At 30.9% G+C, this 15059-nt stretch overlaps 3 protein-coding genes and 1 long non-coding RNA gene across 16 annotated transcripts; 3 read left to right on the forward strand and 1 right to left on the reverse strand.

Annotated features, from left to right (window-relative positions):
• The first annotated feature begins 56 nt into the window (after positions 1 to 56).
• On the forward strand, positions 57 to 8086 carry LOC117159479 (uncharacterized). Of its 6 annotated transcripts, XM_076623551.1 has the most exons (8): positions 57 to 196; positions 844 to 940; positions 1061 to 1251; positions 1358 to 3163; positions 3258 to 3426; positions 3517 to 3912; positions 7232 to 7276; positions 7354 to 8086. In XM_076623551.1, exons 3-6 carry the CDS (start codon positions 1135 to 1137, stop codon positions 3909 to 3911), a joined length of 2487 nt encoding a protein of 828 aa, XP_076479666.1. In that variant the 5' UTR covers positions 57 to 196; positions 844 to 940; positions 1061 to 1134; the 3' UTR covers position 3912; positions 7232 to 7276; positions 7354 to 8086. The 6 variants fall into 6 exon arrangements, with proteins under 6 accessions (XP_076479666.1, XP_076479657.1, XP_076479663.1 ...); XM_076623542.1 differs by having other exon boundaries at positions 5971 to 8086; XM_076623548.1 differs by having other exon boundaries at positions 7232 to 8086.
• Positions 8087 to 8168: 82 nt separating this feature from the next.
• On the reverse strand, positions 8169 to 9264 carry Ubc7 (ubiquitin conjugating enzyme 7). Of its 2 annotated transcripts, none has more exons than XM_033339355.2 (4): positions 9123 to 9264; positions 8916 to 8997; positions 8621 to 8739; positions 8169 to 8534 (listed from the first exon to the last, which is right to left on the reverse strand). In XM_033339355.2, the coding sequence occupies exons 1-4, from the start codon at positions 9175 to 9177 to the stop codon at positions 8275 to 8277; spliced, it is 516 nt and encodes a 171-aa protein (XP_033195246.1). In that variant the 5' UTR covers positions 9178 to 9264; the 3' UTR covers positions 8169 to 8274. The 2 variants fall into 2 exon arrangements, with proteins under 2 accessions (XP_033195246.1, XP_033195248.1); XM_033339357.2 differs by lacking the exon at positions 9123 to 9264 and adding an exon at positions 9074 to 9092.
• A 105-nt stretch (positions 9265 to 9369) lies between these two features.
• On the forward strand, positions 9370 to 11741 carry LOC117159484 (ribosomal protein L28). Of its 4 annotated transcripts, none has more exons than XM_076623554.1 (4): positions 9370 to 9510; positions 9603 to 10552; positions 10671 to 10709; positions 11099 to 11196. In XM_076623554.1, exons 1-2 carry the CDS (start codon positions 9379 to 9381, stop codon positions 10533 to 10535), a joined length of 1065 nt encoding a protein of 354 aa, XP_076479669.1. In that variant the 5' UTR covers positions 9370 to 9378; the 3' UTR covers positions 10536 to 10552; positions 10671 to 10709; positions 11099 to 11196. The 4 variants fall into 4 exon arrangements, with proteins under 4 accessions (XP_076479669.1, XP_076479674.1, XP_033195251.1 ...); XM_033339360.2 differs by lacking the exons at positions 9370 to 9510; positions 9603 to 10552; positions 10671 to 10709 and adding exons at positions 10741 to 10845; positions 11298 to 11540; positions 11619 to 11741 and having other exon boundaries at positions 11099 to 11195; XM_033339359.2 differs by lacking the exons at positions 9370 to 9510; positions 9603 to 10552; positions 10671 to 10709 and adding exons at positions 10780 to 10912; positions 11298 to 11540; positions 11619 to 11741 and having other exon boundaries at positions 11099 to 11195.
• An 808-nt stretch (positions 11742 to 12549) lies between these two features.
• LOC117159485 (uncharacterized) lies at positions 12550 to 14021 on the forward strand. Of its 4 annotated transcripts, XR_013059843.1 has the most exons (6): positions 12550 to 12759; positions 12941 to 12984; positions 13166 to 13209; positions 13391 to 13434; positions 13631 to 13680; positions 13881 to 14021. It is a non-coding gene; the product is annotated as an uncharacterized LOC117159485 (long non-coding RNA). The 4 variants fall into 4 exon arrangements; XR_013059844.1 differs by lacking the exon at positions 12941 to 12984 and having other exon boundaries at positions 12551 to 12759; XR_013059842.1 differs by lacking the exons at positions 12550 to 12759; positions 13166 to 13209 and having other exon boundaries at positions 12768 to 12984.
• The last annotated feature ends 1038 nt before the right edge of the window (positions 14022 to 15059 follow it).

Below are 15059 nucleotides of genomic sequence, written 5' to 3' on the forward strand. Positions count from 1 at the left end.
CTCGGCATGACAGACGGAATGTGGGAACGGAACCGACATGGAGTAAACTGTAACGTGAAGGACTTGCGTTTGTCTTTTAAATATTGATTTGTCTGTCGAACGAACGTTATGTGACAACGATGAACGTTTTTCTGATACTTTGCTTCGTTGACAAATATTACGTGAATGCGAACGAGTTGCAAGTAACCTAGCATAAGTACGTAAAATCCACTTCTAACTTTCGAAACGTCAAACGTAGTCCACTACTATCTACGATGCAAACATCAACCTTGCCGGGATATTAAAGTGCTCATTGTACGGCATGTACCTTGATCAAGATATTTCGAATATTTTGCACAATAGACAGCTAAAAGATGAATCATACCAAAGGATATCCCAATTTCAGTCTGTACTACGCTAACGTGGGTCTAAATTTCTTTATGAAGTGATATCAAGACATATTGTTTTTTTATGTCATATATCTTTTGACAGTACTAATGCTTCTCGTAAGAATATGTTTCTCCATGGATTCTTTCTGTTTCACGTACACTCGTACTATTCAATTTGTTCAAGAAAAATTTATATGATTTACATAATCGAAGGTTAAATGTTAAAAATTTATGAAACGTGAGTGTGTATGCGTGCGCGCGCGCGCGCGCGCTACATGCGTTTGCGTGTAAAATACATTTTTTCAAAAGTCAAATTTTTCGATTTTTTCTTTAAATAATGTAATAACATTAAACAAGTATATTAAATAAATATAATTATTTCTTTTGAATCACGGAAGAAAGATTTTTGTAACTGTTGCGTGGAGATGTAAATTTAAATTACTCTAACATAAATCTGTTTTAAATATCCTTTCAGTTTCTTATTCATAATGGACCATATAAAAAGTACAAGTACTTATATAAACATGAAGATCACGAGACACTCGCGTATTGCTTGTAATTGCTATTTTCAGGTAAGGATTCTAATTTAACTGAGAAACCAAATTTAATTCATCGATTAGGCTGATTTATACAATTAACCAGTAATATTTAAAATATTAATAGTAATATTGAATTCTGCTATAATATTATAGGGGACAATGTGGAACTTCCAAAAATTTTGGCTATTATAAATCCTTTAACAAACAAATAAACTAAAAGTATTGAGATGGACTCTCCACCGTCATGTTCACTAAGCGCTACTGGACCTCTCAGTGATCTTGGTAGCAGTGGAATTGGAGGGTCCATTTCTAGCGATTCAGTTCGAGCACATCTTGCAATCGAGGTATAGCTTATTGCAGTATGATGTTCATATTCGTACAAGACGTAAAGTACATATTAAAAGTATGTAATACTTTTCAAGTTGAGCGAATAATTTACTTTTGTTTTAGATGCAAGAAAGCGATATAGAAAGTAAATCTTTATCGCAAGATTCTTTTGATTATTCAGATGGTATGTGTGGTGAAAATTTTAATACATTGAAAAAAGGACCAGGATGGACTGATGCTGATGGAAAACTAGAAGTTGAAGTGGTCGATGTAGCTATTAAACCTCCACCAGAATTTCAAGATAGCCCTTCTCCTCCTAACTCTGAATCTTCATCTGCACCGATCCTTAGCTATGCACGATTAATGAGACAAAAAGTTCCACAATTAATAGACGATTATGCCGAAAATTTAGTACAGTCGATGATTGAAGAAGCGCTGATAATATCTTGTAGAATATCATGGCCAGAAGGAAGAATAGCGCCTGCAACAAATCATGTACCGGTGGTAACTCGTAGTGTATATAATCCAAAACGTCTTTGGGCAACAGATTTGTTGACACCTTCGTCGTGTCAGGGAGCTACCACTTTAATTACCCCATATAGCACTTTGAATCGTCCAAATTCACGATGTTCTTTAGCTTCTTCTCGTTTGTCCAGTTCTCATAATTCAATAAATACCTCAGGACTGAGTCATAAAGTGGATGACAGCAGTTTTATCACCTCTGCTATGTCACATGATGTTTTAACGACCAGTGAGATTAGTGATATGTACAATGTGCCCTTTGATTCTGACATTTATACTGTACCAATAGATGTAGTTAGACCTTTGCATGATCTTAGAACGCCGCAAAGGCCCAAACGTCATAGACATCATCGTAAAAGGAGAAGAAATGTGTCTGCTAGTTCACAGAGTGAATTAGAAGCCCATATTCAGCAAGCAAGGCATTATTGTGGAAAACCTCGAGCTATTACACACGTCATAAAATCACAGAGACTATTATCCGATGTATGCTGCAACGAAACTGGGAACGGAAAGCGTCATAGCGTTCCGGGCACATCTGGTCGACATACGTCTCGAACATCTAATGGTCACATGCATAATATTGGTGAACCAATTCACATGACTTTACATGAAGTGCGTCAATATTTGCAAACACTATACTCAAGCTCCAGTGATTCTAGTGAAAATAAAATTAAACGCGATAATAAAGCTCCAATAAGTCATACACCTGTACACCTTGCGATGCCAAAAGGTATTAGTGTAAATAATAACAATAGATATAGTAACCCGCATACAGATTCAGCGATGGATACTCCGATTTCAAACAAAAATAGCAATGGACTGATTCACAATAACAATAATAATAATAATAATAATAATAACAATAATCATAATGGTAATGTTAAGAAGCATAAAAAAAATTCGTTTGTTAGCATTAAACATAAAAAGGTAAAAGATGAGCCACATAAAGAGAAGGTCGATTCTGAAAGAGAAAAGATTAAGAAGAGCCAACGAAACTTCTCATTAAATTTGAAACAAACACTTTGCAATATCTTTAGATTCAGGCGTTTGGGTTCTCCGGACCATTTCGTAGAGAAAAGAAATAGCATTGTACAGGGTGAAATTGTAGAAGAAGAAGAGGGTGTTGATTCTGACCAACATGCTAATAATAATAATACTACCTCAGAGGTAGATTCCTCTGTACAAAAGCTACCTTTTTTTAAGCGTGCATTACCGCCATTGCCGAAAAGCAATGGGCATGTAGGATGTGTCGAACAAGCGGAAGATGCGCTTACAACGATGGTATCTAAGTGTGAAAGTCCAACTTCTATACCACCACAAATGCCTCTACCTGCGCCAAAAGTCGAGGACGAACCAGCAGAAGATACCAGCATGGATTTTGCTGCTAGTATTGAGAAAGTAAAGGATGTATGTAACTTATACATTTTATTTCCTTTTTAAAGTTATTATATTATGTTGGACATTAAGGTATATTATAATTATTAAATTTTATTTATAATAGTATGGATGGTATTGGGGCCCAATATCTGGTGAAGCTGCAGAGAAAATACTGTCGAATGAACCAGACGGATCATTCATTGTACGAGACAGTAGCGATGATCATTATATTTTTTCCTTATCATTTAGGCTTAACAGCTGTGTGCGACATGTAAGAATTGAGCACGATCAGGGTAAGTTTTATGTTTTTATTGATACAGTTTTTCTATACACCGTCATTTTTTTAATACAATTTTAATGTCGTGTGCGCATTGTATATGTAGGTAATTTCAGCTTTGGAAGTTGCACAAAATTCAAGTCTCATACAATTGTCGACTTTATCGAGAATGCGGTAGAACATTCACGTAGTGGACGATATTTGTTTTTTCTTCATCGACGGCCAGTGTTAGGTCCAATGCGTGTGCAACTTCTTCACCCAGTGTCAAGATTTAAACAGGTTCAAAGTTTACAGCATACATGCAGATTTGTTATTTTGAAGATGGTACGCAGGGATCTTATTCCCACTCTACCTCTGCCTCGGCGGCTCATTGATTACCTGAGCACGCCTCATTACTACAGTGAACAGTTAGCTGAACAGGACGATAGAGCTGAATCTCCTGTTAGTTCTTCAACTGGTGAATTAGAGAAGATTTGTTTCACACCACAAGGCCTATCGTGAGGTACAAATATATAATCTTTTGTCCTTCATTTTTGTGAAATACTTGCCAAATGTTTAGTATGTATGGTTTAAGATTTAAGATTTCACACAATTTCGTTCCATATGATTTTGTTAAAGAATATTACGATTAAATATGGGAATAACCTATTTTTACATATATTATACGTTAAATTAAATTTGAAATATACAATTTTTATATCTGTTTGAAAAGAAGGGTAATCCGTTCCACGCAGTTCGTATATAGAAAAATATAGTTAATCGCATAAAAGTACTAAACGAATTGGAAAGCAAAAGGTAAAATTACTTCGAAGATAATTTTCAATCAGAATTCATATTGACACGATTAAAAATGCACAAGTAGATTGATATCAGATCTTGAATTTATGATTTTCTCATTTTGTCATAAAATGATTTCCAGAGCACTTATACAATAATCTCAACAAATTCTATGTTATCAGTTTTAATATAAGTTCCTGTCTTTTATTTTAAAATACCTTTACGAGTTCATACGATGCAATGAATGTATAATATTCATATATGTATAATGATGCAAAATGGTGATCGAATAACTCCTTCTTGCGTGCCATATATCTCGTACTACTCTGTTCATATAGACATTAAAATCATAATGTTCTTTATTCATTGGTTTTTAGTTAATAAATTATGCTTTTGCCAGAGATTATTCAGTTATGCATTTCATTACTTTCTGTAAAAGTTTAAAATACGTTTTCTAACGTAAATAGAAAGAATATGAATATAGTTAATCTACATCCTACATTTGACGTTCCACTTTATTGAATGATCAATATAGAGTCAATAAATAATTTTAAATATGATGCACATGCAAGCAATTATGGAAAGATGCTGTAGACTAACACATTATATTAAGGTATAATCTGGCATATATAAATATCAGTTATATCTGTCAACTGTAGAATATTCTCAATATTAATCAGTTCAACATGTTGTTATATCGTGTTTTAAGTTTAGAAGTAGCTGCCACAGACTGATTAACTTAGACAAAATATTCAACGAATTAATGGAATCATAATATAGTATAAATATTTTCATTCAAGCATCAATCGTATTTTTCCGCAAATTATTATCATAATCGTTTCCAAGAATAATCTTTGGATGGGACATGTTATTTTAGATTGCTTTATAATGTAAATATTTTTGTGTACATTACTTGATTTTATAGAATAATTAAATCGCCAGGAATTTATTAATATCTGGCACATTAGATATATATATATTTTGTGATTCTTTAAGTCTATAAAGGATAATTAATATATGATGTGCAATCTTTTAAATGTATTACACTTGTTTGCATTCTTTATAGCCAATTTTAAAATAAGGTTTAATGATATTTACCTTGAAAGGGTAAGAGCTTCTTTGTTAAAACTGATTAGCGACTGGTGCTATATAAAATTATAAATTATAGAATTCTGATTCCTTAAATTATACAGTTGAATCAAGATAATCGAAGTCACTGTTTATTCTTGTGCTCAGATAAACTTAGCAAGATTACATCGTGCAATGCACTTGATCGAATTTAGTTATATTATATATTTAATTTTTGGTAAGTGGTAGTTTTACCTATGTAAATGATTTTTTTTTAATTCGGATAAAGTTCCCGAAACTTACATTCTCGAATTATATTTGATTTGCAATTATTATATAGATTTTAGATTGTAGCTTAATACTAAGAATTTATATAAGTCAAGTGAAAAGTTTTCAATTTACAATTTCGACTAACCAAATCGAAAAGTAGAAAGGAGCTTCAGATAAGATTTAGTAAATTGTAATGATACATATTTTTATTTTTGTCCCTTACCTCTGAAGAGATGTATAAACTCATCTTCAGAAACAGAGACATTACTTTGATAAATTTTGTATTGTGTAATGTTATACAGAGCTCGCTATGAAGCATTGATATAAAGATAGATTTTTCAAGAAAGGAGAAAGTTTTTATACAAAATATGTACTAACTGTTACTAGAAAAATTTATTAACGAATCTTTGTTTTATTTTATCTTTAAATTGCTTTTCCTGTGCAGCTTCATCAATCATGGAATAGCAAGGGCCACATATACATACATATTGCTCAGAAGTTTTTGTTGCACTTTCGTGAACTTTGCAGTACTAAATAAACAAATTTTATACTCAATATTCACGTGGTAGATTTTGCAATATAATTACTATTACCAGATTGTCTGACAAGACTATGTCTAAGGATAAATCTAAACATATGTGAAGCATGTGCGTATAATTAATGGTTAAAGGCACCATGATACCTCAGCCACAGTGGCAGGTATATAGAGCAGAATTAGTACCATTTTATAACAAATGTATTTTACATTAATATAAGTTGCACATACGTATTCTTGTGAAGAAATTAGCATTATTGAAAAATATCAATACTTTATTCGATTATGTTTCACTACTATTAACATCAATATTGAAAAAAAAAAAAAAAAATACGAAAATTCTATGCCAAGTGCTATTGGACGATATAATATATGTTCAAAAGATATTTCTTTTATGTGATTATATATAAGTAAGCGTGGCATTGAATAACAGCTTCGTATTTTTATAATGTCTCTCCAATGAGGATATGTAGAAAGTAACAAATTTAATTCTACATTTTTGATACCAAAATGTGATATTATCGTTAATGTAAAAGTTTGCAATTGACCGTACATTTTCAAGACAAAGTGTTCTTTCATGGTATTAAAATATTCTTGAAGGAGTATCCTTTTAAATAGAAAATCTTTAAATCTGATTACGAAAATGTATGGTTCAATTTAATATTTAATTAGAAAATTATTATAACAAATCTTTTATAAAAAAAGAAGGGAAATGCACTTGGCATAGAACAATAATTTATTTCTTATATGCCAAAGTTTATAATTGTATTCAAAGTATAACATTAATTTATCAATTAAGATATTGTGTTAAAATACACGTTATTTATGTATTGTTCTAGAACGCTATTTTAGCCCACTATATATACATATATTTGTATATGTATATTCGGTTTTGCAGAATTGTATAAAAATAAGTAAATGTATGCAAAGGGTACCATAACAAAAGTAGAAAAGTTAAAGGTTACTTGTACGAGTTATATTTCTGAGACACGCGATGTCGTACTTTGATTATAATGTTCCGATATATACAATTTTTTATTATTGTTTATTATAAATAATTGACAAGTGCTAGTCATAAACATTGCGTCTTAAGTTGGAGTTCAGTATTGTTTACTAATAAATATCAATTTACTTCCAAATATTTGTATTTATTTTTTTATCTTTTTCAAAGATATAATCCAAACATATTTTCAATAGAAGGGAGCGCTAAAACTATGTAAGTTCTTTGTTGTTATTTTAATAATTATTCTTTCTTAAATTATGATTTTATATTCTTCAATTTATTTATTCTAGTCTAATATAATTTATCACCAAGTTCGATGGCTATTAGAGTGAAGGATGCATGATAATCAGAAACCTATCACAAATCTTTCAATTTTGTAAATATTTAAAGTAATATGAGGTATGCTTTCCAACATGCACAACAGAAGTGTGCATGACTTATTGAAACATTAACAGATGTATTACACTACAAAAAAGAAAAAAAAAAGAGAAAGAAAAAGAAAGAAAAAAAAGGACAATCTTCGTTTGCTTTTATGATAAAAGAACTTTAAGTTTAAATTCAAAAAAATATCCTACTTTTATAAGCCCTTTTCATCTACAATTAAGTTTCTATAATTTTGTAATGGTAACATTAATTTTACTATAAGTTTTGAATGTACAAATTTCGTTACACTCCACAAATATCTATAATGTACTCATCCAAAATGTTATTTCAGCTTCTTTTTGTAAATATTTTTCAATATCGCAATAAAATGATTTAACAGAGAATTGTTTACTAATGAATACTTAGTACTATGTTCGTAATTGTAATACATTCATTATTTACATAGTTTAATTATACGTAATTTGTAATTCATTTGCACAACTCAGATTTCCCATATCTTTGAGCACAAGAAAAAATTTTGTTCATTACTTCATTAACTAATTCAGTCAAAGGTACTCTAAGTGTAAACAAATGCATATGTATTTGATTACCCATGTTTGTACGGCAATGTTGAAAATAAAATACATTTTTTAAGACTAATATCCTGAGTTGTTAATTCGTTTTTAATTCAATACTTTTACCACTATTACACATGACCGTAAAACATGTTTGTAAGTACATATCACATTCCAATAAAATTTTAATTCAAACATAATATGTATTTTACACTGGATCGTATGATATTTTAATTACAATTTTGTTTCCAATAAAGTATTAAACATCTTAATTTAAGGTGGAATACCAAGTGTTTTTCTAACTAGCTTTTGGGCGATTTTTTCAAATTCTGCGCGATCTTCTCTCCACATTTTAGCTGCATCAACATTTGCTCCACTTTCATCATTTGGCTCTGCTAACATACTTACCACACTTAACAATATCTTTTCTACACTTTGAACCGGACTCCACCTTTCTGCACTGCTTTCATAGCCCATAGGATCGTCACCGGGTGCATGTAATATACTTATACATACTCTACCATCTACATAAACTAAAGAAAGGTAAATTCTTGTTAATTTTTGGGGATTCACGATGAATCAACATAGTAATTTGATATTTCAGTAAAAAAAATCTTACTATTTGGATGGAACATTTCACAAGTGAATTGCATCTTTGGCGGACTTAGTGGGTAATCTGGTGGAAATATAAGTTTTGCTGGAAAAACACCACCTTCAAAGCATGTTCCTTCTGGTCCACTGTAAACATGCATGCATGACGCATGTTGACGTTCAACTTGTAAAATTCAAAAGAAGATGGAAATATGGGGCAGACATTTTATTATGAACACGTTATGCATAAAAACGAATTTTTGCGAGTGAGGAAAAGATTTTTATAAATAAAGAAAACAAACTTTTATTGCTTAAATACGTACGTGATTAAGGCTTCCCATTCGAAAAAATTTTCTTCATTTATTGGACCAGCGATAATACCTTCAGGTGGATTTAAGGTTAACTCTGCAAGTTATGCAGTACTTGTTACATTATCGTTTAAAATCAAATAGAAAGAATAGCAAAAGGAGAAGTTTTATACGATTTCTTTAGTGTAGTGTCAACTGCAAGAAATTAAATTTGATTCTCACGTTTGTACTCTGCCATCAATCGTCTCAGTGCAGAACCCGCCATTGTTTTGGTCATAGGGGTTAATAACGGCGATTTAATGAAACGTCAAAAATTGAATATTAGGTTAAAACTGGTTAAAGTAACAGACAGACAGAGAGAGAGAGAGAGAGAGAGAGAGAGAATCATTGACGCATTTATACGTAATTAAAGAAACAATTAATCGTTTTATATCTTATATTGTTCTTAAACTGGAACAATGACAATGTAATGTTTTAAATGGCGACAGAAGAACATAAATATTTAGCAGATATTATAAAAAATACACATGCCACGTTGCGACAAGAAGCTCAGGATTACGGTCCTGAGATTGCATGGAAACGACACATATGTCGTAAAGACATTTTGCAGGTTTGTTTAATTTTTTTTATAAATATTAAGATAAAATAATAGTGGTATTCGCGCGTAAGATATTGCAAGATAACCTTATGTATGTGTTTTAGAAATATGCTTCTTGTATGGTAAAATTGGCAACTATCCACTGGATGGAAAATAACTTAAACACCAAGAGTTCAACGTATTCGAGAATAGAATGGATCAAATATCAATGTGAAGAATATTTTTTAAACGAAGGAAGACAGAAATATGATTTGAGAGAAGAAGATATTAAACTGAAAATAGACACAAATTTGTCAAAAACTGAAGTTGCCATAAATTGTACTGTAAATATTAAATGTCAGGAAAATCAAATATTGGAAAACTTCGATAATGATCTTCAGAAGTCAGTTCAAAAGATATTATTATTGGATGTAGGCAGTTGTTATAATCCATTTGAAGCTCTAGATATATTTGAAGTAACTGCAATAGATCTAAGTGGTATACCAGATAAAGTTTTTTGTTGTGACTTTTTAAATGTTCAAATTGGACAAGAAACATTATATTCAAATGATAAAGAAGAAATTTTGCAATTGCCTGAAAACTATTTTCAGGTAGTTGTATTTTCTTTATTTTTGGAATATTTACCCTGCCCAAAACAAAGATATTTATGTTGTAAAAAAGCCTATGATTTATTGCAACCAGGTGGTATACTTTTTATCATAAGCCCTGATTCAAAACATGTTAATGCAAATGCTAAGATCATAAAATCATGGAGATACGTCCTGAGTAAATTAGGATTTATGAGAATAAAATACGAAAAATTGCAACATATACATTGCATAATATTCAGAAAATGTGTGTTTAAACATGTTGCATCAAGGTGGGCGAATTTGCAAGTACTGCCGCAGGATGATCCTTTATTTTTAGATGATACTTCAATTTATATTCCGCAAGATTTCCGAGATGTATCTAACAAAATTAAAGGACGAGATAAACAAGAGTACGATACGAATGAAGTAATGACTATGTTCAATGAATTACCTTTTGAGCAAATGTAACACAAGCAAGATTAACGGTTAATTTTTATTTTTTAAAATTGTAAACATAGATAAAACTCTGATAAAGAATTGCGGCAAAAAATAAATATTGACATTTTTAACTAGTTTTGATGAATCTTATTTTTATTTTTTCAGATTGTGTCATGTTAATTCTAGCGACGGAAATATTTTATGGTAATTTTTTTTTTTATGTTATATCTGGTTACGTATAGGGACATACTTTCATATAGTTTCCTAGAATTCATCTTATACATTTTACACGCCATTTTGAATGTTCTTTTCTAACTTCTGTTCGTTAGGTGCACACGTGGTGAGATTACTTTTACCGTTTATGATATTTGATATCGTATTTTTTATTAGCTGTAACGTCTAATAAGGTAGATCGATCAAGTATTTCGTTAAAAGAAACCGAAGAATTTAGCAAATTTTTAATAAATTGAATAGAAAATACTTTATCTTCTTTGATCACTGTATAGGTTATCATGCAGATGCCAATTTTCATATTTATGCATGTACATAGGTAAGATTAATGCAAAATTTTAATATATATATAATTCTTTCAGATCGTTCAAAATGTCGTCCCATTTAAATTGGATGATTATTCGCAATAATAATGCATTCCTTTTGAAGAAACGTAACATTAATAAACCATTTTCTACGGTTTGTATTACATATACACTGTTGTATGATCGAACGATTTTCTTTTCGCAGCTAATGACTTTCATGAGAATTTATAGTTTGACGTGTGATATGAACTTTCAGGAACCAAATAATTTGAACAATTTGAGTAGCTACCGTTATTCTGGTTTGATTCATAGGAAAAGCGTAGGTGTTGTTGATACGGCTGATAAAAAAGGATTTACTGTAGTATATAAAAAAGCTAAAGCTATGAACAAGCCTGCAAAAGCTACGGTTAGGTGTACAATGAAAGCCGGAGCTCGTCGTTCTCTATATAAGTTGAAGCGATTGCTTACAAAGAACAAGTATCGTGTAGACCTTACAAAGGTAAATTAATTTGGAATAAGAAGTAGAATATATTTATAACCTATTTAAAAGAAGTTTTAATACACGTAATATTTTCAGGCTGCCTTGCGTCGCGCTAGTGCTGTGTTACGTTCTCAGAAGCCTTTACCTGCTAAGAAGACCCGTACAACCAAAAAGGCTGATTAATTTGTGTACATTAATAAATATACATTTTAATGTAAATTTACAGACATGACATATACTGTGAAGAAGATTTATTAACTTATTAATTATTTCACCAAGATGTAACTAATTTAGTTGCCTACGATAATTGTCATTTATCGGGAGAAACATAGATACTTTAATTTTAATCGTAGTATTTCTTCTTTACAGTTATATTCAATATATTTATTTAAAAATTCCTATTAAAAAGATTGCACATAGATAAGCGTAAAAGATCGTACATACATTGTGAAAGGTGAGTTATCTAATCCGATATTCGATTTGGAAAATATGTTTAAGTTGATATTATTTATTTCAATTACAGAATTAGTATATTGCTAGGATATTAGGAAGGCATTTTTACTTAGGTAAGTTGCATCGTTTTTTTGGCTCTGACGACGATGTTTCTTTTAACCAGCAAGATCGATGATTGATATGGTTAAATTTTGTATTTGCTATCTGTAATACATGTCGTGGATATTATTTATATGTAAGCTTGAATAGAGCAATATCATTAATATTAACAATATTTCTAGGTTTAAATGCAAATGTACTTGGTTGTTCCGCAGCGTCTAAATCGAGCGAGTACAATTTTTTAATATTACGTTAATTAGTTTTCTCCGTGAGGTAATGTTACGACGAAACTTTTTAACCACCAAGATCTATGAGTGCCGTGATTAGTTATAGTATTTGCTAACTGAAATATATAAATGACAATGTTACTTTACAAAGATAAGAATATTGTTATCGTTAAATATAAATAATTTCAGGTCCATAGACTAAAAACGCTTGCGGAAGGCAATTATAGTAAAATGTAAGTATAATGTTTTATTAATTACATTATCTATTATTAAACTATAAATGATGAAATCTCGAACCACCAAGATCTATGAATGCCATGATTAGTCACAGTATTTGCTAACTGAATCGTATAAATGACAATATTACTTTACAAAGATAAGAACATTATTATTATTAAACATAAATCATTTCAGGTCCATAGACTAAAAACGCTTGTGGAAGGCAATTATAGTGAAATGTAAGTATAATGTTTTATTAATTAGATTATCTCTTATTAAACTATAAATGATGAGATCCCGAACCACCAAGATCTATGAATGCCATGATTAGTCACAGTATTTGCTAACTGAATCGTTTAAATGACAATATTACTTTACAAAGATAAGAACATTATTATTGTTAAATATAAATCATTTCAGGTTCATAGACTAACAACGCTTGCGGAAGACAATTATAGTAAAATGTAAGTATAATGTTTTATTAATCAGATTATCTATTATTAAACTATAAATGATGAGATCCCGAACCACCAAGATCTATGAATGCCATGATTAGTCACAGTATTTGCTAACTGAATCGTTTAAATGACAATATTACTTTACAAAGATAAGAACATTATTATTGTTAAATATAAATCATTTCAGGTTCATAGACTAACAACGCTTGCGGAAGACAATTATAGTAAAATGTAAGCATAATGTTTTATTAATCAGATTATCTATTATTAAACTACAAATGATGAGATCCCGAACCACCAAGATCTATGAATGCCATGATTAGTCACAGTATTTGCTAACTGAATCGTATAAATGACAATATTACTTTACAAAGATAAAAACATTATTATTATTAAATATAAATCATTTCAGGTTCATAGACAAACAACGCTTGCGGAAGACAGTTATAGTAAAATGTAAGTATAATGTTTTATTAATTAGATTATCTATTATTAAACTACAAATGATGAGATCTCGAACCACCAAGATCTATGAATGCCATGATTAGTCACAGTATTTGCTAAACTGATTAATTCGTACGAAAAAGTAATTGATAGAAAACGAGAAGTACAGTTAATATAGTTTGCGTTTTGTTTTTTTTTTTTTGTATAGACGATTGGGATCTAAGGATGATGCTTAAAAGTTAACGCTTCGCAAGAGAGGTAAGGAATTTACTTATCGATGTCCAAAATTAAATGATTTTCGCCTTACATGTCTATGCCGTCGTGATGATTCGATCACCAAGATCTATGAGAGCCATGATTTTGAATTTGCTACTTCTGAACATAGCGTATTTGACTTAATTATTGTACTTGTATAAAAGAAACAGTAGAAGTATATGTATTTTTTATATTTTGTGCAGGTTAATGATCGTAGGAGGACGACGGATACTTTTGGACTGAACTGAGAATACGAAAAAGAATAGCATAATAATGTAGCAGTACGATATAGCAATTCGATATATGTTTATTTTACATATGCTAATAAAAACATGGATAATAAATACGGCTTTCTTTTTACTTTTTCCTCTTTTAGAATCGTTACACGTAGTTGTATCAACATTTGTCGCAACAATTTATTGAAAGTGATATGGTTTCTTCTTCGGAATTATACATTTAGAGAGATCGCGATACGATACGACGGCCATCAACTTCTTCGGTACGACGCTCGTCTGCCGCGCAGAGTCGTTTGACACCAATCGTGACATTTATCTAAATTAAGCGAAATCCAATAACTATTTAAATTGGGAAATTGCACATTAGTCGAAAGATAGTTATGACGAAGTTTGCAGAAAGGCGAAGCAGAAGGACGTAAACAGTCGATTAAAGACGACAGTGTGTATGTACGGTTTTTACGATTGCCGATTTTAGTCGACGCTCGACCGTGAGCATATATTCAGGAGGATATATTCGGCGAGGTTAACAAGATTATAATGCACGAGGTCATTGATAGTTCATTTTTGTCCCTTATTTTTACTATAAAACTCTCGCGTCTTTTATTACTGGACACATTTGAAATTCCATAAAGAATCGAAGTAGATAAATTACATAAAAATTGTATTTTAATTTTACCCGATATGCTAAATATAACGTACGATATGGAACTGAGCAATATTAAATTTCGAAGTAAAGCTTGACAATTGATTAAAGACAATTGATTTGTCTTGAACTGTTTGATCAGATTTATGGAAGGTTCGAGGTAAGTTACTACGTTTGATTTAAACAGATTAAATGCTGATTTGATCAGCGAACGACTGAAACGTAACGGTAGTTCTTATTTTAGTATCGTTTGCCAAGGAATAGTAGGTAGCTTTTGAAAAATGATACCGATACCGACTACGCAAAAGATCTGTCCGATTTCGATTAAGAAAGATCAATCGAAGCTGGTACTTGTTGGCAATCGTATTTCTTACAAGTATGGACAGCGATAACTAATTTCGGTAACTGACTCGGAAGCGATTCAGCTTAAATAATAACTAGAAGTTTCGGAGTTCTTTTTTCTCATATTGGCAAAATATAAAGGCGTTTCGTTACCGTTGGAT

This window comes from Bombus vancouverensis, chromosome 1, assembly GCF_051014615.1.
Source record: "Bombus vancouverensis nearcticus chromosome 1, iyBomVanc1_principal, whole genome shotgun sequence".
In the NCBI taxonomy this organism is placed as follows: Eukaryota; Metazoa; Arthropoda; class Insecta; order Hymenoptera; family Apidae; genus Bombus; species Bombus vancouverensis.

Excerpts from the sequence above, each read along its gene's own strand:
- LOC117159479 (XM_033339349.2), top strand. The coding sequence starts at position 1,135 with ATGGACTCTCCACCGTCATGTTCACTAAGCGCTACTGGACCTCTCAGT. Across the intron at positions 1,252-1,357 it reads GAGCACATCTTGCAATCGAG|ATGCAAGAAAGCGATATAGA; the intron begins GTATAGCTTATT and ends CTTTTGTTTTAG. Across the intron at positions 3,164-3,257 it reads GTATTGAGAAAGTAAAGGAT|TATGGATGGTATTGGGGCCC; the intron begins GTATGTAACTTA and ends TATTTATAATAG.
- Ubc7 (XM_033339355.2), bottom strand. The coding sequence starts at position 9,177 with ATGACCAAAACAATGGCGGGTTCTGCACTGAGACGATTGATGGCAGAG. Across the intron at positions 8,998-9,122 it reads ATTGATGGCAGAGTACAAAC|AGTTAACCTTAAATCCACCT; the intron begins GTGAGAATCAAA and ends CATAACTTGCAG. Across the intron at positions 8,740-8,915 it reads GAATGGGAAGCCTTAATCAC|TGGACCAGAAGGAACATGCT; the intron begins GTACGTATTTAA and ends GCATGTTTACAG.
- LOC117159484 (XM_076623554.1), top strand. The coding sequence starts at position 9,379 with ATGGCGACAGAAGAACATAAATATTTAGCAGATATTATAAAAAATACA. Across the intron at positions 9,511-9,602 it reads GTCGTAAAGACATTTTGCAG|AAATATGCTTCTTGTATGGT; the intron begins GTTTGTTTAATT and ends TATGTGTTTTAG.